At 42.9% G+C, this 25,894-nt stretch overlaps 1 protein-coding gene across 2 annotated transcripts in view; it reads right to left on the bottom strand.

Annotated features, from left to right (window-relative positions):
* The window catches only part of LOC126266685 (proton-coupled amino acid transporter 1-like), a 421,916-nt gene that overhangs the window by 328,789 nt on the left and 67,233 nt on the right, over positions 1-25,894 (bottom strand). For both annotated transcript variants that reach the window (XM_049971110.1, XM_049971111.1), the window contains exon 2: positions 16,411-16,499. In XM_049971110.1, coding sequence (XP_049827067.1) covers positions 16,411-16,433 — 23 coding nt within the window. In that variant the 5' untranslated portion in view covers positions 16,434-16,499. The remainder of the gene's footprint in view (positions 1-16,410; positions 16,500-25,894) is intronic.

Here is a 25,894-nt window from a genome sequence, read left to right as displayed (position 1 = left end):
TGTTGCCCATGAAAATTACTGAATCTTGAAGGGAGCACCGTTCAGGATCATTACCGTTCCATGTCATGCGCGCGCGATTGTTAATGCTCATCACTTGACCCACAAGAGTCCCGCAACTTCGTTCCCAGTTTTATATTATGTTACTGACACTCGCATTCTTTAGTGTATTTCTTTTATCGCACTACCACTACTTACCACTTGTTAACATTTACTTCAGACTTGATAGTGACAATATGCAATACGACTGTTTCAGTCAAGCTCCTCTTTAACTCCTCTCTCGCCACAGTTCGGGATTTAACCCTCTGCTCCTACTCTGTCACTGCTTCAAAATCCCACGCTCGATAAACTCGTAGTGTCGGCGCGACAGTGGCCTTCGAATATGTCTCCCAAAGAACTTGGTACTCCTATCGTTATGGTACCCTTACAGTCTGCAGGCAAACACACGCACTCGATTGCTGTTTGAATAGAGGAACACTCCATAGATGTACTAAGCGAGATGGCTGAGTGCTAAGACAGTAGACGTGTATTCAGCAAGGCTGAAATCCTCGTCCAGTCATCAAGAACTTCTGTTATTTCCCTAAATCTCTTAAGCCGAATGGCAGAACGGTGTCTTTGAAAGACTGCGGTCGGTTTCCTTCCACAATTAACCCTTATTTTCTGTCTCTAACGACTTCGTAGTAGACGACACATTAATATTGGTACCTCACTTGCTTCTTTGGACAGAGCTCCCACTCATCTCCGTGAGATGTGACTTGCGATTGAGCGCTAGTGACTCTAAAAGGGATCCCAACGGTCTCGTTGTCACGGTGTAAATATGGCGATATGTCACCGCCGTCGCAAGAGCGAAAGCAGTAAGTGCCTGTAATTCAGTTGCTCATGATTACAGGGATTACGGGGCTTGCACAGGTTCGATAACACTCCTACCAATAAGATCTGTGACCAACTACAGATTCGACCGTTTCGTGTGCTTAGAAATGTCAGTGTGTCTTCATCGAGCTCTGTACCTACCCAGATGGCAGTGTCGCTCTCGAACGTAAAGAAGCCGAACTCGCAAATCCTTGGGAAACAGAAGCAATTGACACATGATTCATCGGGAAACCGAAGCTATTGATATGAACTACTGCCAATAGTGCACTGAATTTACTCGATCCTTTTAAAAGTGCCCACTGTTTTTGTACAGCTATTAAACCGAGTGAAGATATGCCAGGTGATGTTTGCTATGTGGAAAATGGTAATACCATCCCTCTTTCCTAACATCGCACGAAAGGCGTAACAACAGATGTCGGCTTAAGTAATAGTGCAGTAGAAAACCAACTGCAACTGCTTAACAGAGGAAAGTGATGTGAGCAAGGTGAGACACACGTGAAACTCTCTGGCAGATAAACCCTATATGCCGGACCGAGACTCGAACTCGGGACCTACCATCTGAACTACCCAAGCACGACTCACGACCCGTCTTTACAGCCTCAATTCTGCCAGTACCTCGTCTAATACTTTCCAAACTTCACAGAAACTCTCCGCTGCATAGCGAAAATCTCATTCTGGAAACATGCCCCAGGCTGTGGCTAAGCTCTGTCTCCGCAATGTCCTTACTTCAAGGAGTGCTGGTTCTGCAAGGTTCGCAGGAGAGCTTCTGTGAAGGTTGGAAGGTTGAAGACGAGGTACTGGCCGATTGAAGCTGTGAAGACGGGTCGTGAGTCATGCTTGGGTAGCTCAGATGGTAGGAGCACTTTCCCGCCAAAGGCAAAGGTCCCGATTTCGAGTTGCTGTCCGGCAAACACTTTTAATCTGCCAGAAAGTTTCACATCAGCGCACACTCCGCTGCAGAGTGAAAATCTCATTCTTAAGAGACATGTAATTCAATACTGATTATGCGAAGTAACTTGCTCCCCATCTGCCAGTAGCTGATCGTAGAACGCTGGAGAACTGTAAGTTCCCAAGTGACTGGAAAAATACCCTAAACGTAAGCTGCGTGCACAGGTGCTGTCTGGCCCATTGGTACCGTCCGACTGCCGTATCCTCCTCTGCTGATGGCGTCACTGGATGCGATATGGGGTGGTGTGGGGTCAGCGTGCCCATCTCCGGGCTGTTGTCGTTTTCGTGACCTGGAGCAGCAACTGCTTGCTCAACGAGCTCCTCAATTGGCCTAATGAATCGGTGTGCACCCAGTTCCAGTCCTTCTACCCCGAAATAAGTGCCTAAGGAATAGAAAAGCAACTGAAATCACTCAACAGAGAAAAGTCCACTGGACCTGACACGATACCATTTCGATTCTACACAGAGTACGCGAAAGAACTTGCCCCCCTTCTAACAGCCGTGTACCGCAAGTCTCTAGAGGAACGGAAGGTTACAAATGATTGGAAAAGAGCACAGGTAGTACCAGTCATCAAGAAGGGTCGTCGAGCAGATGCGCAAAACTATAGACCTACATCTCTGACATTGATCTGTTGTAGAATTATAGAACATGTTTTTTTGCTCGCGTATCATGTCATTTCTAGAAACCCAGAATCTACTTTGTAGGAATCAACATGGATTCCGGGAACAGCGATCGTGTGAGACCCAACTCGCTTTATTTGTTCATGAGACCCAGAAAATATTAGATACAGGCTCCCAGGTAGATACCATTTTCCTTGACTTCCGGAAGGCGATCTATGCAGTTCCGCACTATCACCTGATAAAGTAAGAGCCTACGGAATATCAGACCAGCTGTGTGGCTGGATTGAAGAGTTTTTAGCAAACAGAACACAGCATGTTGTTCTCAATGGAGAGACATCTACAGACGTTAAAGCAACCTCTGGCGTGCCACAGGGGAGTGTTATGGGACCATTGCTTTTCACAATGTATATAAATGACCTAGTAGATAGTGTCGGAAGTTCCATGCGGCTTTTCGCGGCTGATGCTGTACTATACAGAGAAGCTGCAGCATTAGAAAATTACAGAGAAATGCAGGAAGATCTGCAGCGGATAGGCACTTGGTGCAGGGAGTGGCAACTGACCCTTAACACAGACAAATGTAATGTATTGTGAATACATAGAAAGAAGGATCCTTTATTGTGTGATTATATGATAGCGGAACAAACACTGGTAGCAGTTACTTCTGTAAAATATCTGGGAGTATGCGTGCGAAACGATTTGAAGTGGAATGATAATATAAAATTAATTGTTGGTAAGGCGGGTACCAGGTTGAGATTCATTGGGAGAGTCCTTAGAAAATGTAGTCCATCAATAAAGGAGGTGGCTTACAAAACATTCGTTCGATCTATACTTGAGTATTGCTCATCAGTGTGTGATCCGGACCAGGTCGGGTTGACGGAGGAGATAGAGTAGATCCAAAGAAGAGCGGCGCGTTTCGTCACAGGGTTATTTGGTAAGCGTGATAGCGTTACGGAGATGTTTAGCAAACTCAAGTGGCAGACTCTGCAAGAGAGGCGCTCTGCATCGCGGTGTAGCTTGCTCGCCAGGTTTCGAGAGGGTACGTTTCTGGATGAGGTATTGAGTATATTGCTTCCCCCTACTTATACCTCCGGAGGTGATCACGAATGTAAAATTAGACAGATTCGAGCGCGCACGGAGGCTTTCCGGCAGTCGTTCTTCCCGCGAACCATACGCGACTGGAACAGGAAAGGGAGGTAATGACAGTGGCAAGTATAGTGCCCTCCGCCACACACCGTTGGGTGGCTTGAAGAGTATAAATGTAGATGTAGAAAAATCCATGGCAGTACGGGGAATTGAACCCGGGTCCTCCGCATGGCAGTCAGCCGTGCTGACCACTCAGCGAAAGAGACGGATGGAAAAAGACGTTGGTCGTTCCCGTTTCCGGACAGATAAACATAACTACACGGGTCTGTATAGGGGACGTTGATCTGTTGTAGGATTGCGGAACATATATTTTGCTCACATAGAAGCATTTTCAAGAACGAAAATCCTCTGTGTAGAAGCCAACATAGATTCCGCAAACAAAGATCTTGTGAAATTAGCGTGGCTGTTCGTCCACGAGATCCAGAGAACTACCGAACATGGAGACCGAATCGATGCCATTTAGCTTGAATGTCGGAAGGCAACAGAGCAGTTCCACACTGTCGTCCCCGTAAACAACATATATGCTTAAGGAGTGTCGAATCTGTGATTGTACTTCCTAGCTGACGGAAATAAACATGCCGTTCTCAATGTGGCGAAATCTTCAATTGTGAAAGTAACTTCGGAGCCACACCAAATGAGTGTTATAACGTCGTTCACGATATATGTAAATATCCTGGTGGATAATGTCGTACGTTCCGTGAAGCTGTTCATGGAGATGTTCTTATACACAGGAAGGTTGCAACGGCAGGAAACTGTAGTAAAATACGGGAAGACACACAGACGACCGATTCTTGATACATGGATTGAAAGTTGACATTAAAAATAAATAAATTTAACATATTTCGGATAAATAGGCGGAAATATTTATTACTGGTAGATCATACTATTTCCAACTATTAATATCTAGCAGTATCTATTCCGAAGTACTTATAGTGGATATAGGATGCCCCAGGAGGAATAGTCAGTATTCAGGAATATTAAAGGAAAACCCATCTGTCAATGAATCAAATACTTCATATGAACGAATGCGTTACTGCGAAAGGTTTCCAAGCTAGAACACATTTAACGCACGTTTGTTTTTGAGCTGGTGAAGAGTGCTGTGATTGTTACCATCCAAACTCTTTAACGTTTTATTCTTGTCCAAACTACCTCGTTCCTACCGACCTCTTTGCTCGGGATGTCTATCTGCAACTGAACTAGCCTTCTGAACGCCAAGTTGCCCATGGTGTGTTGTGAGTGAAGCAGTCAGAGCGACTGAGAGTGTGCCAGAGACAATCATCGGTAAGCTTTGTTTGTACACGCGCTGGCTAAAATACCACACATCTGTGTTACCGGCCCATCGAATTCCTGTTCGTATAGTGTCTACCAGCGTTTTCAGCACGTTGCGTGAAACAGGTAGTCTTCTAAGTTCCCGTTTCTCTTCCGAACGTGTAGTTCAAGAGTCTCTGCGGAAACAGCTGCACACAGTTGAAATTGTGCAGCATGGTCCTACAACCAGCACACGGCGACTTTGTACGGGATCAGTGCCCCGACCTGTACCCATTTCGCTTACAGCCTGTCGACAGTTACCAACGGCACACCTAATAATCATCGATGGCCGCAGAAAAGTTGATACGCTATAGTTGAAGCCCATTGACAAGTTTGTTTTTCGATCACTGTTTGACGAGGCGTGATCTGTAACATGTCAGTAGGACCAGTCGTTAAAAAAAAAAGCATGTAATAAGTTTCCTTCAATTTACGTCTGTGGTCACAAACTTTTTGTTAACAGATTGCCGGTTTCGGACTTTAATCACCATCATCAGATCTGTAGCAAAAATGGGAAAAAACATGAATACACTCGCCAACTGTATACAGCTTAAGAACAATACATAGACCATAATGAACAGGAGTACTGACAAAATTTACATTTGTGCACTTTAAATATACAGAGGCATACCTGTTTCATAAAAAAAAAGTCCTAATGTACTGCAGCCATATCGTCAATTGTTAAATGCGGAATCAGTACCAGCATCGTCAAAAACATATGCGCGAGCCATGTTGTCAGTTGCACTACTGTTTAAAACAAGCTGCCGTACAGTAGCCACAAGATGTTTGTGTTGTAAGTTCACCAGATGTCGCTAATGTCGGCAACACTAGTTTTCGATAATTAATTGAAGCAGCGAAAATAAAAGGGGATACAATAGTTGAAGTCTGTAATAAGCTTATAACGTATAAAAGGCATTACAGTAATAAAAAGCAATAAAAAGAACACGACAAAAGTAAGATTGTTAAAAAGAGGCAGAGTTAAGAAACAGTGGTTAACATGTGCTCTAGTGCCAATATTCTAGATAATGACATAAGTATTAAACACCATTGATAGTGCACCGGGTAATATTAATCAACCATAAAACAAATCGCTAAAGGAGCCACAAATGAAAGAAAACATAGTGTTGCACATAATCAGTGCCCTCTGTTAGCGCTAACGCCAGAATTCCGCACAGGCGGGAAGTGGTAGGAGGAACGTGACCTGCAGCGCTCCGTCGCAAGGAAAGAATGATAAAATTCCGTTACAGTGGATGACCCACATTATCTGATTAATGCAGTCTATGAAATGAATAGAAAAGGAACAAGAACATACTAGAGTCATGCGTAAAACGCATGAAAACGAAGTAAATATATGAGGCACTCAATACTAAGTGAAATTATCAACACACTATATATAACAGAGGCGTGCAGTGGTTTTGGTAAAACATTGTCAAATAAAGCAAAGTAGGCAGTGGGCACAAAATTATTTTGCTAGTTAAGCAGTTTAGTTGGTTCTTTATTTTTTTGCTTTATAAATTTCAAACTTCTATAACAAATTAAGAGCACGGCCTTTTTCTACTATATGAAGAATACGCATACAATTCTCAATGTTCTCTATGGAATGACCACTATCAGATAAATGCTGTCCCAGAGCCGTTTTATTTCGTGGCTGTGAGTGTTCTTTAAACCTAAATTTAAAAGAGCTGCCTGTTTGACCGATATATTTGCAGTCAATCCTTTATACTCCAGAGCCATCAAATTTATCATAGTTCCCTTTCAGTTTATGTTTTATTCGCCGTTTTAGGGTGTTATTAAGCTGAAAGCCACATCTGACATCAGACTTTTAAAAACATTTTTCTATTTGCAGGGACTTTTTCCCGTTAAATTTCATAGGAATGGTTTTCATTCTATCTCTGCCGGTTCTCTTTTGTGTGTTCGTGTGTGTATACCTGCTGTTTGTTAAACGTTTCCTTAGCCTACTGTAGGGGCGCGTGACATCATTTATATAAATATAATACTGTCACAATTGTGTTGGCTTATCTGTAATCGAGAACACTTGTACAAGTTTCAAAAAGACTGTTATACAAATCGATTCGGACACAAAATTTGATACTTTCGGTACAGAAGTCATTGAATCCGAGTCAGACGCAATGAGAATTTTTTTAATGTGTCACTGTGACTGCTGTCAGATTCCGTCCTATACTTTTACAAAGTATGGAGAAAATTTTTAGCATCATATATTTATTAAGATGTAGATATGTGATGCCATCTCTCTGTCCTATCTAACGCTTACATTAAAGCTCCACATCTTCTGCTACAAATTCCAATTAGAGTAACAGAAAATGGTTTAAGTCTGTTTGATATATTGGTTCCTTTTCTTAAGACACGTGGAATGACGTTGTTTGTGGGAAGAAATCCTAATTTGGCAATATTGTGGAGAACAGTGTCCTGAATTTAAAGAAAAAAATGTTTCTTCATATAATATTTATATTACCTTTGGTAGAGTATGTGTTAACAATCTCCATGTAGTTTACACACAAGTAATTAAAAATGCAGCAGATCGATTATACTTTATAATATCTTCTCATTCTCGACTTTCCGGAAGTTTTACTTGGACACCAGTCAAGTTTCACGCGTTCTTACTGCACTAGAAAACAAATTGCATAACACTCTTAAAAAATAACAGAAGCTGCTTTGTAAGCTGTATGATATTTTATATCACGTAGAAGTGACTGGCACAGAGTACGACAGAACATATTGTGAATACTGTTTGTAGGCATTTATTACATTTAGTGGGTCTTTCACAGGGTCAAATACACCATCCATTCCACAGTTGTAAGTCGTGGCTTCTATTGTATCATATTCTTTATCCAAGGAAGATGTAAAAGTTTCTCGTTGATGCACAGCAGGGCAATTTACAAAATAGGCTAAACGGTTACCGATCACTTTGTTCACTGCTAGGCTTGTGATCTGACGTATAAAATTGTTGTAATTATTTATTCCACAATCGGAACTCGTCTACACTAAACAGTCTTATTGTTGCTAATAACAAGATTTCTGTATCCTTGGCAGCCATCATCATGCACACAGAAGTCATGGTTTGACGGCAGGTTGTCACACATCTTCATTCTGTTAAAAATCCAAACGAAATCTTGCGTTACATCCACGACCCACAGGAAGCGTAAAATGGCTAAGTAGGGACGGCTAGAGGACAACTGAAAGGATGTAGAGGCATATCTCACTAGCTGTAAGATAGATACTGCCTACAGGAAAAGTAAAGAGACCTTTGGAAAAAAGAGAACCACCTGTATGAATATCAAAAGCTCAGAAGGAAACCCAGTTCTAAGCAAAGAAGAGAAAGCACAAAGATGGAAGGAGTATATAGAGGGTCTATACAAGGACGATATACTTGAGGACAATATTATGGAAATGGAAGAGGATGTAGATGAAGATGAAATGGGAGATAAGATACTGCATGAAGAGTTTGACAGAGCTTTGAAAGACCTAAGTCGAAACAAGGCCCGAGGAGTAAACAACATTCCATTAGAACTACTGACGGTCTTGGGAGAGCCAGTCATGACATAACTCTACCATCTGGTGAGCAAGATGTATGAAACAGGCGAAATACCCTCAGACTTCAAGAAGAATATAATGCACTCCTGGAAATTGAAATAAGAACACCGTGAGTTCATTGTCCCAGGAAGGGGAAACTTTATTGACACATTCCTGGGGTCAGATACATCACATGATCACACTGACAGAACCACAGGCACATAGACACAGGCAACAGAGCATGCACAATGTCGGCACTAGTACAGTGTATATCCACCTTTCGCAGCAATGCAGGCTGCTATTCTCCCATGGAGACGATCGTAGAGATGCTGGATGTAGTCCTGTGGAACGGCTTGCCATGCCATTTCCACCTGGCGTCTGTTGGACCAGCGTTCGTGCTGGACGTGCAGACCGCGTGAGACGACGCTTCATCCAGTCCCAAACATGCTCAATGGGGGACACATCCGGAGATCTTTCTGACCAGGGTAGTTGACTTAAACCTTCTAGAGCACGTTGGGTGGCACGGGATATATGCGGACGTGCATTGTCCTGTTGGAACAGCAAGTTCCCTTGCCGGTCTAGGAATGGTAGAACGATGGGTTCGATGACGGTTTGGATGTACCGTGCACTATTCAGTGTCGCCTCAACGATCAGCAGAGGTGAACGGCCAGTGTAGGAGATCGCTCCCCACACCATGATGCCGGGTGTTGGCCCTGTGTGCCTCGGTCGTATGCAGTCCTGATTGTGGCGCTCACCTGCACGGCGCCAAACACGCAAACGACCATCATTGGCACCAAGGCAGAATCGACTCTCATCGCTGAAGACGACACGTCTCCATTCGTCCCTCCATTCACGCCTGTCGCGACAACACTGGAGGCGAGCTGCACGATGTTGGGGCGTGAGCGGAAGACGGCCTAACGGTGTGCGGGACCGTAGCCCAGCTTCATGGAGACGGTTGCGAATGGTCCTCGCCGCAACCCCAGGAGCAACAGTGTCCCTAATTTGCTGGGAAGTGGCGGTGCGGTCCCCTACGGCACTGCGTAGGATCCTACGGTCTTGGCGTGCATCCGTGCGTCGCTGCGGTCCGGTCCCAGGTCGACGGGCACGTGCACCTTCCGCCGACCACTGGCGACAACATCGATGTACTGTGGAGACCTCACGCCCCATGTGTTGAGCAATTCGTCGGTACGTCCACCCGGCCTCCCGCATGCCCACTATACGCCCTCGCTCAAAGTCCGTCAACTGCACATACGGTTCACGTCCACGCTGTCGCGGCATGCTACCAGTGTTAAAGACTGCGATGGAGCTCCGTATGCCACGTCAAACTGGCTGACACTGACGGCGGCGGTGCACAAATGCTGAACAGCTAGCGCCATTCGACGGCCAACACCGCGGTTCCTGGTGTGTCCGCTGTGCCGTGCGTGTGATCATTGCTTGTACAGCCCTCTCGCAGTGTCCGGAGCAAGTATGGTGGGTCTGACACACCGGTGTCAATGTGTTCTTTTTTCCATTTCCAGGAGTGTAATTCCAATTCCAAAGAAAGCAAAAAAAATGTAAAAATTATCGAACTATCAGTTTAATAAGTCACGGCTACAAAATGCTAACGCGAATTCTTTTCACACGAATGGAAAAACTGGTAGAAACCGACCTCCGAGAAGATAAGCTTGGATTCCGTAGAAATGTTGGAACACGTGAGGCAATACTGACCGTACGACTTATCTGATAAGGTAGATAAAGGAAAGGCAAACCTACGTTTCTAGCATTTGTAGAATTAGAGAAAGCTTTTGACAATTTTGATTGCAATACTCTTTCAAATTCTGAAGGTGGCAGGGGTAAAATACAGGGAGCGAAAGGCTATTTACAATTTGTACAGAAACCAGATGGCAGCTGTGAGTCGAGGGGCATGAAAGGGAAGCAGTGGTTGGGAAGGGAGGGAGACAGGATTGTAGCCTATCCCCGATGTTATTCAATTTGTATATTGAGCAAATAGTAAAGGAACCAAAAGAAAAATTTGCAGTATGAATTAAAATCCATGGAGAAGAAATAAAAACTTTGAGGTTCGCCGATGACATTGTAATTCTATCAGAGACAGCAAAGGACCTGGAAGAGCAGTTGAGAGCAATGGACAGCAATGGACAGGAGGATATAAGATAGCAGAGGGAGACCAAGAGATGAATACACTAAGCATATTCAGAAGGATGTAGGTTGCAGTAGGTACTGGGAGATGAAGAAGGTTGCACGGGATAGAATAGCATGGAGAGCTGCATCAAACCAGTCTCTGGACTGAATACAACAACAACACATCCACGTCCATAAAGTGATAGTCGTCCACACGAAGCTGTTGTAATTGTTTTGCCAGGTGGTCAATTAGAACATCTATTTTCACATTTACGTATTCCACTTTATATGCTATAGCCATAGGATTTTTACGTTTTCTCAAAATAGTTCCATTTTCTTAGTTGCCATTTTTTGCAGCATTCATCTTTCTGTCTCAATATTGCTCCCACGTAGGAGAAATGGTAGTTTCATCTTGACATCATGTCTCTAGAATATTTCGCCTTTGCTGTGTTGAAGTACACATATGTGGTGTCATCTCCCTCTTATATCTCATGCTGACATCGAAGTCTCACAACTTACGTTTTAAATGCTGATTATGTCTTCTGTATACTGTATCTATAAATCAGTGTTACATTACTAAAACGCGAGTTGTAAAGGGTGCTGGCATGTACGTATAGGCAACAATTTATATAATTGTGGTCATACTAAGAATTTGCTCTTCTGTTATCTGTCTCAATATAAAATGTTGATGTGTTGTATGTATATATAAAAAAGGCTACAATCTTTGGGTGTATACACATGCATAGGGAGTTGTGCGGCTTAAACGAAAGTTGATAGGTGTGTTCATACATCTGGAGGATTATGTGCATTCAAATTTGGCGCCAATCGCATAAGAGTGGCACTAATAGATCTACTATGAAGTTGCAAATTAGATCGTGCAATAGCGCTATGAGAATTTGAATATTCCTTCTGCGATACTGCAGAGAGAAATGGCAGGAATGCAAGTACTGTACATGACTGCTGGCAGCGATGGTCACGATAATGTAAGATTGCAACAAGTAGACCGGTCTCTGGATGGTCCACGTGGCTCTGTGTTCACCATTGGGTCTGGTTCGTCGTACTATATCTGCAGCAGAAACCTGAACAGCAGTCTGCACCACAGTGACACAGCGAATTCTAACAAGTCGTTTACTTCAAGGACAGATCTGAGCCAGACGCCCTGCAGCGTGCGTTCCACTGACTCCAGACTACCGCCTTTTACGACTTCAACGGTGTCAAGCACGAGCTCATTGGAGGGCAGGGTGGGGTCCGTTGTGTTTTCTGATGAAAGCTGGTTCTGCCTCGGTGCCGTGCGTTGGTTAGGAGGAGGCCAGTTCTGCGTGCTGGACACGCTGGAACTACACTTGGAAATATGGTCTGGGCTGCCATTTTGTATGACAGAAGGAGCACTCTCGTCGTTATCCCGACTACAGATTTCTACGTTACTCTGGTGATTCGATCTTTCGAGCTGCCATTTGTGAGCAGGGGGTGTTTTCCAACAGGATAACGCTCGACCACATACCGCTGTTATCACTGAACTTCCTCTACAGTGTCGACATGTTGCTTTAGCCTGATCGATCACTAGATCTGTCTCCATTCAATCAAATGTGCGACATTGACGATCAGCAATACTGTACATGCAAGAAGGGCATTCCTGGCCACGACAATTGTACTAATAGCAATCATAGCCCTTAATTTGAGGAAGAAATTTCTGAGAATGTGCATTTCTAGCACAGCATTGCATGGAGTTGAATTGTGGACCTTCTGGTGACAAACAGACCCGAACTATTTGAATCAGTTAATGCAGAACAGGGAATCAGCGATCATAAAGCAGTTACTGCGTCGATGATTTCAGCCGTAAATAGAAATATTAAAAAAGGTAGGAAGATTTTTCTGTTTAGCAAAAGTGACAAAAAGCAGATTACAGAGTACCTGACGGCTCAACACAAAAGTTTTGTCTCAAGTGCAGATAGTGTTGAGGATCAGTGGACAAAGTTCAAAACCATGGTACAATATGCGTTAGATGAGTATGTGCCAAGCAAGATCGTAAGAGATGGAAAAGAGCCACCGTGGTACAACAACCGAGTTAGAAAACTGCTGCGGAAGCAAAGGGAACTTCACAGCAAACATAAACATAGCCAAAGCCTTGCAGACAAACAAAAATTACGCGAAGCGAAATGTAGTGTGAGGAGGGCTATGCGAGAGGCTTTCAATGAATTCGAAAGTAACGTTCTATGTACTGACTTGGCAGAAAATCCTAAGAAATTTTGGTCCTATGTCAAAGCGGTAGGTGGATCAAAACAAAATGTCCAGACACTCTGTGACCAAAATGGTACTGAAACAGAGGATGACAGACTAAAGGCCGAATTACTAAATGTCTTCTTCCAAAGCTGTTTCACAGAGGAAGACTGCACTGTGCTTCCTTCTCTAGATTGTCGCACAGTTGACAAAATGGTAGATATCGAAGTAGACGACAGAGGGATAGAGAAACAATTAAAATCGCTCAAAAGAGGAAAGGCCGCTGGTCCTGATGGGATACCAGTTCGATTTTACACAGAGTACGCGAAGGAACTTGCCCCCCTTCTTGCAGCGGTGTACCGTAGGTCTCTAGAAGAGCGAAGCGTTCCAAAGGATTGGAAAAGGGCACAGGTCATCCCCGTTCTCAAGAAGGGACGTCGAACAGATGTGCAGAACTATAGACCTATATCTCTAACGTCGATCAGTTGTAGAATTTTGGAACACGTATTATGTTCGAGTATAATGTCTTTTCTGGAGACTAGAAATCTACTCTGTAGGAATCAGCATGGGTTTCGAAAAAGACGATCGTGTGAAACCCAGCTCGCGCTATTCGTCCACGAGACTCAGAGGGCCTTAGACACGGGTTCACAGGTAGATGCCGTGTTTCTTGACTTCCGCAAGGCGTTTGACACAGTTCCCCATAGTCGTTTAATGAACAAAGTAAGAGCATACGGACTATCAGATCAATTGTGTGATTGGATTGAGGAGTTCCTAGATAACAGAACGCAGCACGTCATTCTCAATGGAGAGAAGTCTTCCGAAGTAAGAGTGATTTCAGGTGTGCCGCAGGGGAGTGTCATAGGACCGTTGCTATTCACAATATACATAAATGACCTGGTGGATGACATCGGAAGTTCACTGAGACTTTTTGCAGATGATGCTGTGGTGTATCGAGAGGTTGCAACAATGGAAAATTGTACTGAAATGCAGGAGGATCTGCAGCGAATTGACGCATGGTGCACGGAATGGCAATTGAATCTCAATGTAGCGAAGTGTAATGTGATGCGAATACATAGAAAGATAGGTCCCTTATCATTTAGCTACAAAATAGCAGGTCAGCAACTGGAAGCAGTTAATTCCATAAATTATCTGGGAGTACGCATTAGGAGTGATTTAAAATGGAATGATCATATAAAGTTGATCGTCGGTAAAGCAGATGCCATACTGAGATTCATTGGAAGAATCCTAAGGAAATGCAATCCGACAACAAAGGAAGTAGGTTACAGTACGCTTGTTCGCCCAATGCTTGAATACTGCTCAGCAGTGTGGGATCCGCACCAGGTAGGGTTGATAGAAGAGATAGAGAAGATCCAACGGAGAGCAGCGCGCTTCGTTACAGGATCATTTAGTAATTGCGAAAGCGTTACGGAGATGATAGATAAACTCCAGTGGAAGACTCTGCAGGAGAGACGCTCAGTAGCTCGGTACGGGCTTTTGTTGAAGTTTCGAGAACATACCTTCACCGAAGAGTCAAGCAGTATATTGCTCCCTCCTACGTATATCTCGCGAAGAGACCATGAGGATAAAATCAGAGAGATTAGAGCCCACACAGAAGCATACCGACAATCCTTCTTTCCACGTACAATACGAGACTGGAATAGAAGGGAGAACCGATAGAGGTACTCAGGGTACCCTCCGCCACACACCGTCAGGTGGCTTGCGGAGTACGGATGTAGATGTAGATGTAGATGTAGACTGTGGGAATATCAGAGATGAAAAGAATCAAAAGCATAAAATGTTGTTGAAAACTAGGCGGTCTTATAAGATAAGAAATGAGGAGGTCTTCTGCAATAATTGACAACAAGAATGGACAGGATATAGGATATGTGAAGAGTCAAGAAATAACTTCCATGCATAAGTTTGTTTGCATGGTAAGCTTCCGCACCAGTTATGATAGACAATTGTTACTGGTTTTGACATCTTAAGTTTACTGCATCTACAGATTGTTTATCACCAGCTTTGTTTCAGTTTTATTCATAAAGCATCTTGTGTGGTCATTCTGGAAATATGGATACATTACACGGGAGCCGTTCAATAAGTAATGCAACTCTTGTTATCTGAAAGCAAGTAGGTTGCATTCAGGATTCCAGTACACCTTATTATTCCCCACTCTCTCAGACTGTGATAAAAATTTTCGCCAATTCAATATGTCCAAGAGTTAAATATTTTGTTATTGAGTGTTGGAAGTAATTGAACATGATTGTTGTGTATTACTTGACCCCTGAAAGCACATTGAAAAATTATATGTAGAATGATAATGGGAATAGCTGTTTTGTCTTTCTAGAATAGATCCCAAACTTTCACTTTTGTTAATTCATGCATTCTAGTTACGTGACAGCAGCATTTCTAATTATTTTTGTTATGATCCGCACCTAATATTAGCTGCCGTACAGGGCCAGACTCATATTACAGAATGTCTGTATAACACCCTGGGCTTTAGAAGACTGTTCACATGTTTTGTCCATTTTCCTGCTAAGTGGTAAGCTAGGTTTGCACCCGTCACTACACTATATTGACCGACCACGTGCAACAGGCACGAAACCCCATCACACAAACTGACATCCGGCACCTGTTCAAGGCAATGCATGCGCATTCACTTGCTTCCATTCAACATTCTGACGGTTACACCGGTTGTTAATGTACCAGCATTTCACATTTGTAGTGGATTATCTCACATATACATAAACCTGTGATCTTGCAGTGCTAGTCATTTAAATGTATTCCGGAAATTTCATTACTCTACATTAATCATTTTTTGGAGCTGCAATTTTTTCCGTCATTGTATACATATGCCGGCTGTTAGGAATACAGGTACAGATATTGTAGTCATTGAAAACTTAATGAGTACCCACTTCTGTGCGTTAGTCGCTTTTCCTCTGAGTCTTCCGGCAAACACATCACATAACTTAGTACCTGATGTTTCCTGCACCGTCGTTACTACACTGCGAAGTGGACTGTTCCTGACAGTATAGACATTAATGGCTTGCTTCTACCCTGCATACTTGGAGCTTCTAACCAAACTAAAAAACTTACTATTTGTAATAGCTATAATTATTAGTCTGGTAAGGAAGTAAATACTGATGTAATGTTGTTCAGTACATTATCCACAGTCATCAGTAGAAATATCTGCACTTATACCCTTATATTGCTAATTTTACCATAGGATTTGTGACTGTATCTCCACTACAGTGTAAACAATGCACAATATCTAAGACGTTTACTTATCTTCTATAACTCTAATGGCTGAGGTATCATGTAAACTAAAAAGTGTATTGCTATATTTCACACTAGTAGCACACTGTATTACCGGAACCATTAGAAGATGTAACAGATCTACTAAAGCAGCTGCATACACTACTATACCTGCAAGTAACTGAGAGTATTCGAGGATTTTAATTTTGCTTTTTATTTCCCGCATTTTTTAAGGAGATCCAACAGGGAATGGAACTTTACAATTTTTGTTGCATGACCTTCAGTAAACACCCTCAAATCCATTTTCGGCAAGTACACCAATGTGTGATCACTCTCCATTAACACTTACAGTAAATTAGTAAAATGATTTTAATAATATAACAGCTGGAAGTTAAAATGCACACTTACCGGACCACAGCTTCATGAACCATACTGATGGAAAACTTTAACCCAGTTCCTGGAGGTGCTGTACTGGAATACGAAGCGATTGTCAGAACCTGCAAAATATACCCATACGTTATTTAGGACTGTAAGTGTGCGAACGCAGGAAAGTGGATGCACACAACCTAGAATCATAGATCACTATCACATTAGTCAAAAGTAGCTCCGTGTATTATTAAATAAAAGTTGATATAGAAACTAAAAGTTATTGCCTTACTTCCCTAGATATGGAACAGGGGTACACACTATCTCTTTACTATTCATGTCGTGAAGACAAGGCACGCCTCGCACAGCAAACATTACGCCCAAATGTAACTAATTCCTCTCCGTGTGAAAAAGTATTATGCGTTCCATTTTTTCTTTTTTTTTTAATACGTAATAATGAACATAACGAATCAAAGCGCAGGGGGTATTAACTTCTTACGAACTGAAGAATGAACTCACAAATTGCGATTATGGTTCAGCATCACTAAAATGTTTCAAAAAAAAGTTGTGCTGCAGCAGAACACGAACCCGGATTTCCTGCTTGTCGTAAGCGGTTGCCTTAACCACTTCAGCTGTCAGAGCACTCTTCCAGGAGAGGACCAGTCTCCTTTTTTCCTGGTTCCTGAACGTTCCCTTGTGCTCTTACTGCATTCCTGCGGTTCCTGAAAAGGTTTAGACGCTGTTTCCGCTCATCATATTGCCTTCCCATTGCATAAAATAGTGCAGTGCAGTATCTGTGTTGTACTATATAAGCCATGATCCTTCCTTAAAAACTCTGCTTTACGGCGCCTATTAGTAAAATCCGATGCAACATATTCATTAATTACGCTGGCGCTATAAACGGTGCCGGCAATGTCTCTACTATTCGGTAGTTTTTTGACATCTTTGATTATGATGGCCTCCTTCGTGAGAAATGCTCTACCCATTTCACATCAGGTTCGAGGGTTAATGATAGCACTGTATCCTGGTATGCAGTCAACTCTGATATCCGTTGTTTTAACAATACTGACCTTATGCGAAAGGATCCTTTTTCTGGGCCTTATCATCCGTGGAATCATCTTTCTCATTGAAAGCACCTTATTTTGTGACCGAAGCTGGTACTGTCACGTTTGTGGGGATGTCCATCATTTCTTCTTCAGCCCCGAATTCTCCTTTGTCGTTTGTCCGACTGGTTCGTAAGGGCATTTTCGATATGGTCTTTGAGACCTCAGTAGATGAAGACTTTTCCTGTTGGTCATCAGTTGCGGTTTAGGATTTTTCAAGCGCATTAAGATTCAGCGTTACAGAAAGTGAGGTATTCCCCAAAAATTCAAAGAATCGTGATTTACTGACACAATGGTCTAATGCACGATACTTTCTGTATGACGGAACGTGCTTCTCCAAGTAGACTTTCAATTGCCGCACCCCACTTGTACAGGAAAGCTATGCGCACTAGACCATCTTCAAGTGACGTTGCTCAGGATTTTTTCATATGGGGATACAGCTGTATTAATCTGGTTGTCTGTTACTTCGAATTGGAGTTCCAATAATCATATAGTTCTTATGCGAAGGTGTGCATGAGTAACGGAGACATCTGCAACATTTATATTACAGTGGTTGAACTTCATCATTCCACCACAAGTTTCAGCTATTTCTTACATAACTGGGACTAACCAGTTTTACGAATATAGCACTGTTGACAATCGAAACGTGGATTCCGATAAAATACTGAATTCCTGTCTTAAATACTTCTTCTATCCGTAGTTCAATCCCAAAAGACTTCGGTCAGGTAAACTGGGTATCCCTTCTGGTCGGCTGCAACGTCATTGCATCGTATTCATTTTCAGTCACACTAAATACAGCTTAAAGCTGCAGCAAATGCGGAGACTTACCACACGGAGCAAAGTCGATGGCTCGGCACAAACGCACACCACTACTGCCGCTGGCGGACTACCATTCGTCTACGTGTGTTAAGACATGTCAAACAGTGGTACGAGTATGCTGTCTGTATTTATGATGAAGCGCTGTCGACATGAGACAAAAGAAGCTTGGGAATTTGAACCTCGTTGTTAATGTATGCGGTATAATACTGTAATAATAACTGACTCATGTAGGTCTATGAAATATGTATATTGGTAGAATTTAGATCAATTAGATCAATAATGTAAACCTATTATTATTCTCAGGGTATCCAACAAATGACTCCCATATTTTAAAATTATCAACACATGAACACAGCAAACGGTATGTTTAGTGTAAAAGCTGTAAGAATTTTCTACAAATTTAGAAATAGTAGTTACAAAACCTACTAACAGCTGCCTGTGTACAGAGCAGCTCGTATCAGCACGCATAAATGACCACGTCCTCAGGAAGCAGTCTTTGCATTTACATCATAATCTTTCCGAAATGTCTACCGCTTGCAGTGCAGAGATGATGCAAAGTAAGAATGAAGTTTGCTATCACATCTTCCAGTGTCTAAACGAATTCGTTGCGACACTCTTGAATAAATGCTTCAGAGTTAGTCTCTCGACAGGTTCTTCCGTTGTTCTCAGCAGTTGAGCAACTTATGTCATAGAGATGTCTCGAAGTCACGGAACATCCGTATGCTACGAGAGCTTATGTCCATCGTTGTGATGGGAGAACGATCGTAGAAATCTTGATTTCGTTAGAATCAGATGTAGTCAACCTGTTTCACTCACGATTCACTTTTGTATCACTGTTAGTAATAAAACTTTCTAACCGCCCACCAGTTCCGCAATAAATGTGATTTATAAAATAGGGAAGTAATTTTATAAAACATATGGAGCAGAGCTACAGTGGGATAAAACATATAATAATATTAATTACTCTCCATATTATTTATGTTGAAATTTCGTATAAAATTAACGAAAATGTTTTCAAAGCCCACCATGAGAGCTGGAACGCCCACTAAGTAGTGGTAGCGACCATGTTGACCAACACACCGTTATGTTGTGGATAACTCAGCAAATTTCTGTGTCGTATTTCAGCATCAAACGCATGTTTACGTGTACCGCCAAGAGTACGGCCGCTGCCAGGTTTACAGTTGTTCTGATTCCAAAGCATTCTCCTTTGACACAATCGATGCTTGAATAATATTTTGGTTTCACCAAAAATAACCATGTGCTTACCAGCGAAAAAATGTTCCTATCGGAGTACAAAGAGGCAAATACACTACTGGCCATTAAAATTACTACACCACGAAGATGTCGTGCTACAGACGCGAAATTTAACCGACAGGAAGAAGTTTCTGTGATACGCAAATGATTAGTTTTTCAGAGCATTCACACAAGGTTGGCGCCGGTGGCGACATCTACAACGTGCTGACACGAGGAAAGTTTCTCATACACAAACAGCAGTTGACCGGCGTTGCTTGGTGAAACGTTGTTGTGATGCCTCGTGTAAGGAGGAGAAATGCGTACCATCACGTTTCCGACCTAGATAAAGGTCGGATTGTAGCCTATCGCGATTGCGGTTTATCGTATCGCGACATTGCTGCTCGCGTCGGTCGAGATCCAATGACTGTTAGCAGAATATGGAATCGGTGGGTTCAGGAGCAGCTTTGAGCAGCCGCTGGTGTATCAGTGCAGCAGCAGTGCAGTAGCGAGTCGCATATTTAGCTTTCGTATTTGTTTCTTAATCTCTTTCCGAGCGTTTGTGCGCTTGCATATTTAATTACATAAAATCCTTGCGTATTCTCGTATTTCAGAGGCGTAATATTGCTTATTGATAGCTGTAAAGTCGCGGAGTCGCTAGATATTTGCCGTACGATGGATAGGGTGTTTGCATGGTGTGTGCGGGCGCAGGAGGGACTGGCGAAGGGTCTGGCGCGTCGCTTGAGATACCGCAGGTGTCGCTTGCTGCTTCCGCTGACTCGGCCGCCGAGGCACCTTCTAGTGTACCCGGCGCATTGGGGCCTCCCTCACCTCAGGGTGAGTGGCGGACTGCAACGCGTTCGCGTTGCTCGAGGCGGAGGGCCAATGTGGAGGCTGGCCGGCTGGCCTCGCCCGTTCGTCCTGTCAGTGGGCAGGTGGCCGCTCCTTCAGCAGGGCCCGGGCAGGCACACGGAGGCAACGGCTTGCTGGTTATTGGGAGCTCCAACGTTAGGCGGGTGATGGAGCCCCTTAGGGAAACAGCGTACAGGGTAACTGGAAATAAATCCAACGTGCACTCGGTTTGTCTGCCCGGGGGCCTCATCCGAGATGTGGAGGCGGCCTTACCTGCGGCTATCGAGCGTACGGGGTGCAGTCGTCTGCAAGTAGTTGCTCACGTCGGCACAAATGACGCCTGTCTCTTGGGTTCTGAGGCGATCCTCAGTTGGTACAGGTGGCTGGCGGATTTGGTGAAGACCGCTGGCCTCGCACGCGGGGTGCAAGCAGAGCTCTCTATTTGCAGCAGCATCCCAGAGTGGATCGGGGTCCTTTGGTTTGGAGCCGAGTGGAGGGTCTCAACCAAAGGCTTCGTCGACTCTGACGATCTTGGCTGCAGATTTCTAGACTTGCGCTATTTGGTGGGGAATTCTAGGACGCCCCTAGATAGGTCAGGGGTGCACTACACAAAGGAAGCGGCTACTAGGGTAGCAGAATACTTGTGGCGTGCACATGTTTTTTTTTTTTTTTTTTTTTTAGGCTAGGCAGTAGTGCGAGTGTTTGAAATAAAGTTCCTGAATAGTATTAGGTGTGACCTGGATGTAATAGGAGCAGCAACAGCTCACACACGTGTGGGGTTTGTGGGTGTTTTGCAGCGCCTTGACGAGCCCTGGGTCAATACGGCTGTCAACCGTGTTAACAGAGAGCTGGGAGGGGGGCGGGGTGTTACTGTTGGCAGAAACTAAATCTCATATCTGTGCTGTGCCTGTAGATGCAATTTGGAGGTGGGGTTATACTAGTCATGACCTGCACCTGAATAGGAGGGGAAAGAATAGATTAGTTGATCTTCTTGCAGAAAATGTAAGGGGGACCACGTGCACACAAGACAAAATACCTGTGATTACTGGAATCAGGTTACAGACAGAGAGTACTGAAAGAGATTAAAACAGGACAGTGCCATAATGTCTGTAGCAGTAGCCAAAGAAATAAAATTTGTGTGTTTCATCAGAACTTTAGAAGATTCAAAAATAAGATAGATGAGCTACTTGTATGCCTAGAAAATAGGGTAAAATCTGAAGGTGTAGATGTTTTGTGTCTCTCTGAACACCATGTAACCGCAGTAATGGAGAAGTTAAATTTAATGGATTACAGATTAGCATCTTATTCATGAAGAGTCAAGATGGAAAAAGGAGGAGTTGCTGCTTATATAAAAACTGGACACATAGTCAAAAATATTGAAACAAATAGTTTGTGGAGATCACATCCTGGAAGTATGTGCTTGTGAGCTGCTACTGCAATATGTTTCTATTGTAATTGTAACACTCTACAGATCCCCTCAAGGTAACTTCCAGTTGTTGTTGTTATCGTCTTTAGTCCTGAGCCTGGTTTGATGCAGCTCTCCATGCTACTCTATCCTGTGCAAGCTTCTTCATCTCCCAGTACCTACTGCAACCTACATCCTTCAGAATCTGATTAGTGTATTCATCTCTTGGTCTCCCTCTACGATTTTTACCCTCCACGCTGCCCTCCAGTACTAAATTGGTGATCCCTTGATGCCTCAGAACATGTCCTACCGACCGATCTCTTCTTCTAGTCAAGTTGTGCCACAAACTCCTCTTCTCCCCAATTCTATTCAATACCTCCTCATTAGTTATGTGATCTACCCATCTAATCTTCAGCATTCTTCTGTAGCACTACATATCGAAAGCTTCTATTCTCTTCTTGTCTAAACTATTTATCGTCCATGTTTCACTTCCATACATGGCTACATTCCATCCAAATACTTTCAGAAACGACTTCCTGACACTTAAATCAATACTCGATGTTAACAAATTTCTCTTCTTCAGAAACGCTTTCCTTGCCATTGCTAGTCTACATCCTCTCTACTTCGACCATCATCAGTTATTTTGCTCCCCAGATAGCAAGACTCATTTACTACTTTAAGCGTCTCATTTCCTAATCTAATTCCCTCAGCATCAGCCGACTTAATTCGACTACATTCCATTATCCTCGTTTTGCTTTTGTTGATGTTCATCTTATACCCTCCTTTCAAGACACTGTCCATTCCGTTCAACTGCTCTTCCAAGTCCTTTGCTGTCTCTGACAGAATCACAATGTCATCGGCGAACCTCAAAGTTTTTATTTCTTCTCCATGGATTTTAATACCTACTCCGAACTTTTCCGTTGTTTCCTTTACTGCTTGCTCAATATACAGATTGAATAGCATCGGGGAGAGGCTACAACCCTGTCTCACTTCCTTCCCAACCACTGCCTCCCTTTCATGTCCCTCGACTCTAATAACTGCCATCTGGTTTCTGTACAAATTGTAAATAGCCTATCGCTCCCTGTATTTTACCCCTGCCACCTTCAGAATTTGAAAGAGAGTATTCCAGTCAACATTATCAAAGGCATTCTCTAAGTCTAAAAAAGCTAGAAACGTAGGTTTGCCTTTCCTCAATGTTTGCTCCAAGATAAGTCATAGGGTCACTATTGCCTCACGTGTTCCTACATTTCTACGGAATCCAAAACTGATCTTCCCCGAGGTCGGCTTCTACAAGATTTTCCATTCGTCTGTAAAGAACTCGCGTTATTATTTTGCAGCTGCGTCTTATTAAACTGATAGTTCGGTAATTTTCACATCTGTCAACACCTGTTTTTTTTGGGATTGGAATTACTGTATTCTTCTTGAAGTCTGAATGTATTTCGCCTGTCTCATACATCTTGCTCACCAGATGGTAGAGTTTTGTCAGTACTGGCTCTCCCAATGCCTTCAGTAGTTCTAATGGAATGTTGTCTACTCCCGGGGCCTTGTTTCGACTTAGGTCTTTCAGTGTTCTGTCAAACTCTTCACGCAGTATTGTATCTCCCATTTAATCTTCATGTACCTCCTCTTCCATTTCCATAATATTGTCCTCTATAACATCGCCCTTATATGGAACCTCTACATACTTCTTCCATCTTTCTGCTTTCCCTTCTTTACGTAGAACTGGGTTTCCATCTGAGCTCTTGATATTCATGCAAGTGGTTCTCTTTAATTTTCCTGTATTTATCTTACCCCTCGTGAGATAAACCTCTACATCCTTACATTTGTCCTCTAGTCATCCCTGTTTAGCCACTTTGCACTTCCTGTCGATTTCATTTTTGAGACGTTTGCATTCCTTTTTGCCTGCTTCACTTACAGAATTTTTGTATTTTCTCCTTTCATTAATTAAATTCAGTATCTCTTCCGTTGCGCAAGGATTTCTACTAGCCCTCGTCTTTTTACCTACTTGATCCTCTGCTGCCTTCTCTATTTCATTCCTCAAAGCTACCCATTCGTCTTCTGCTGTATCTCTTTCCCCCATTCCTGTCAATTGTTTTCTTATGCTCTCCCTGAAACTCTGTACAACATCTGGTTCTTTCATTTTATTCAGGTCCCACCTTTTTGCAGTTTCTTCAGTTTTAATCTACAGTTCATAACCAATAGATTGTGGTCAGAGTCCACATCTGCCCCTGGAAATGTCTTACAATTTAAAACATGGTTCCTAAATCTCTGTCTTACCATTATATAATCTATCTGAAACCTTCTAGTATCTCCTGGGTTCTTCCATGTATACAGCCTTCTTTCATGATTCTTGAACCAAGTGTTAGATATGATTAAGCTATGCTCTGTGCAAAATTCTACCAGGCGGCTTCCTCTTTCATTTCTTAGCCCCAATCCATATTCACCTACTACGTTTCCTTCGCTTCCTTTTCCTACTGTTGAATTCTAGTCACCCATGACTATTAAATTTTCGTCTCCCTTCACTACCTGAATAATTTCTTTTATCTCATCATACATTTCATCAATTTCTTCATTATCTGTAGGGCTAGTTGGCATATAAACTTGTACTACTGTAGTATGCGTGGGCTGCGTGTCTATCTTGGCCACAATAATGCGTTCACTATGCTGTTTGTAGTAGCTTACCCGCACTCCTATTTTCCTATTCATTATTAAACCTACTCCTGCATTAGCCCTATTTGATTTTGTATTTATAACCCTGTATTCACCTGACCAAAAGTCTTGTTTTTCCTGCCACCGAACTTCACTAATTCTCACTATATCTAACTTTAACCTATCCATTTCCCTTTTTAAATTTTCTAACCTACCTGCGAGATTAACGGATCTGACATTCCACGCTCCGATCCGTAGAACGCCAGTTTTCTTTCTCCTGATAACGGCATCCTCTTGAGTAGTCCCCGCCCGGAGATCCGAATGGGGGACTATTTTACCTCCGGAATATTTTACCCAAGAGGACGCCATCATCATTTAACCATACAGTAAAGCTGCATGCCTTCGGGAAAAATTACGGCTGTAGTTTCCCCTTGCTTTCAGCCGTTCGCAGTACCACAACAGCAAAGCCGTTTTGGTTAGTGTTACAGCGTCAGATCAGTCAATCATCCAGACTGTTGCTCCTGCAAATACTGAAAGGCTGCTGCCCTTCTTCAGGAACCACACGTTTGTCTGGCCTCTCAACAGATACCCCTCCGTTGTGGTTGCAGCTACGGTACGGCTGTCTGTATCGTTGAGGCACGCAAGCCGCCCCACCAACGGTAAGGTCCATGGTTCATGGGGGAGGGGGTGGGGGGGGGGGGAACTTCCAGCTATTCATGAAAAACCTAGGGGCATTATTGAGCTACAGACAACAAGAAGAAGTTAGTGGTTTGTGGTGATTTTAATGTAGATGTCTTAAAATATACGGACAGGAAAAATGAGGTAGAATCTTTGTTTGGTTGTATCAATCTAGGATGTGTTGTAAATTTTCCAACTCGTGTGCAGCAAGATAGTAGGTCACTTATCGATAACATTTTCGTAGACAGTGCTCAGTCAGAAACAATTAATGTGTAACCAGTTGTTAATGACCTATCTGATCATGATGCACAGTTAATGGAAATAACACATATAGCACCTTACAGGCTTCAGGCAGGTTCATACAAGTCAGGGAGGCTTATTGATGCGAACAGGGTGCAGAGTTTTATGAGCAGCTTAGAAGAGGTAGAAGGGGAGGTAGTATGCACAGAAAATGATGCTGATGCCAAATTCAGTTTATTCCCCCGTAAATTTGTCTCAATATTTGTGGATTGCTTTCCTGAAAGGTTATCTAAAAACCCATCAAAAAGTCACATAAGCCATGGATTACTAAGGGAATTAAGATATCATGTAAGAGAGAGAGGGGGAAATATATGGACAGGCCAGAATAAGTCAGGATCCGATGTTACTTGCTTACTACAAAAGATACTGAAATATTTTAAGGAAAGTCATTAAGAAGTCGAGAAGCTTATGTGTTCTGCGAGAAATTAATAATGCGGATAATAAGATTAAAACTACATGGAATATTGTCAAATGGGAGACGGGGTAGTCT

Source organism: Schistocerca gregaria, chromosome 4 (genome assembly GCF_023897955.1).
Source record: "Schistocerca gregaria isolate iqSchGreg1 chromosome 4, iqSchGreg1.2, whole genome shotgun sequence".
Classification (NCBI taxonomy): domain Eukaryota; kingdom Metazoa; phylum Arthropoda; class Insecta; order Orthoptera; family Acrididae; genus Schistocerca; species Schistocerca gregaria.
This window is presented reverse-complemented; position numbering and strand designations above follow the sequence as displayed.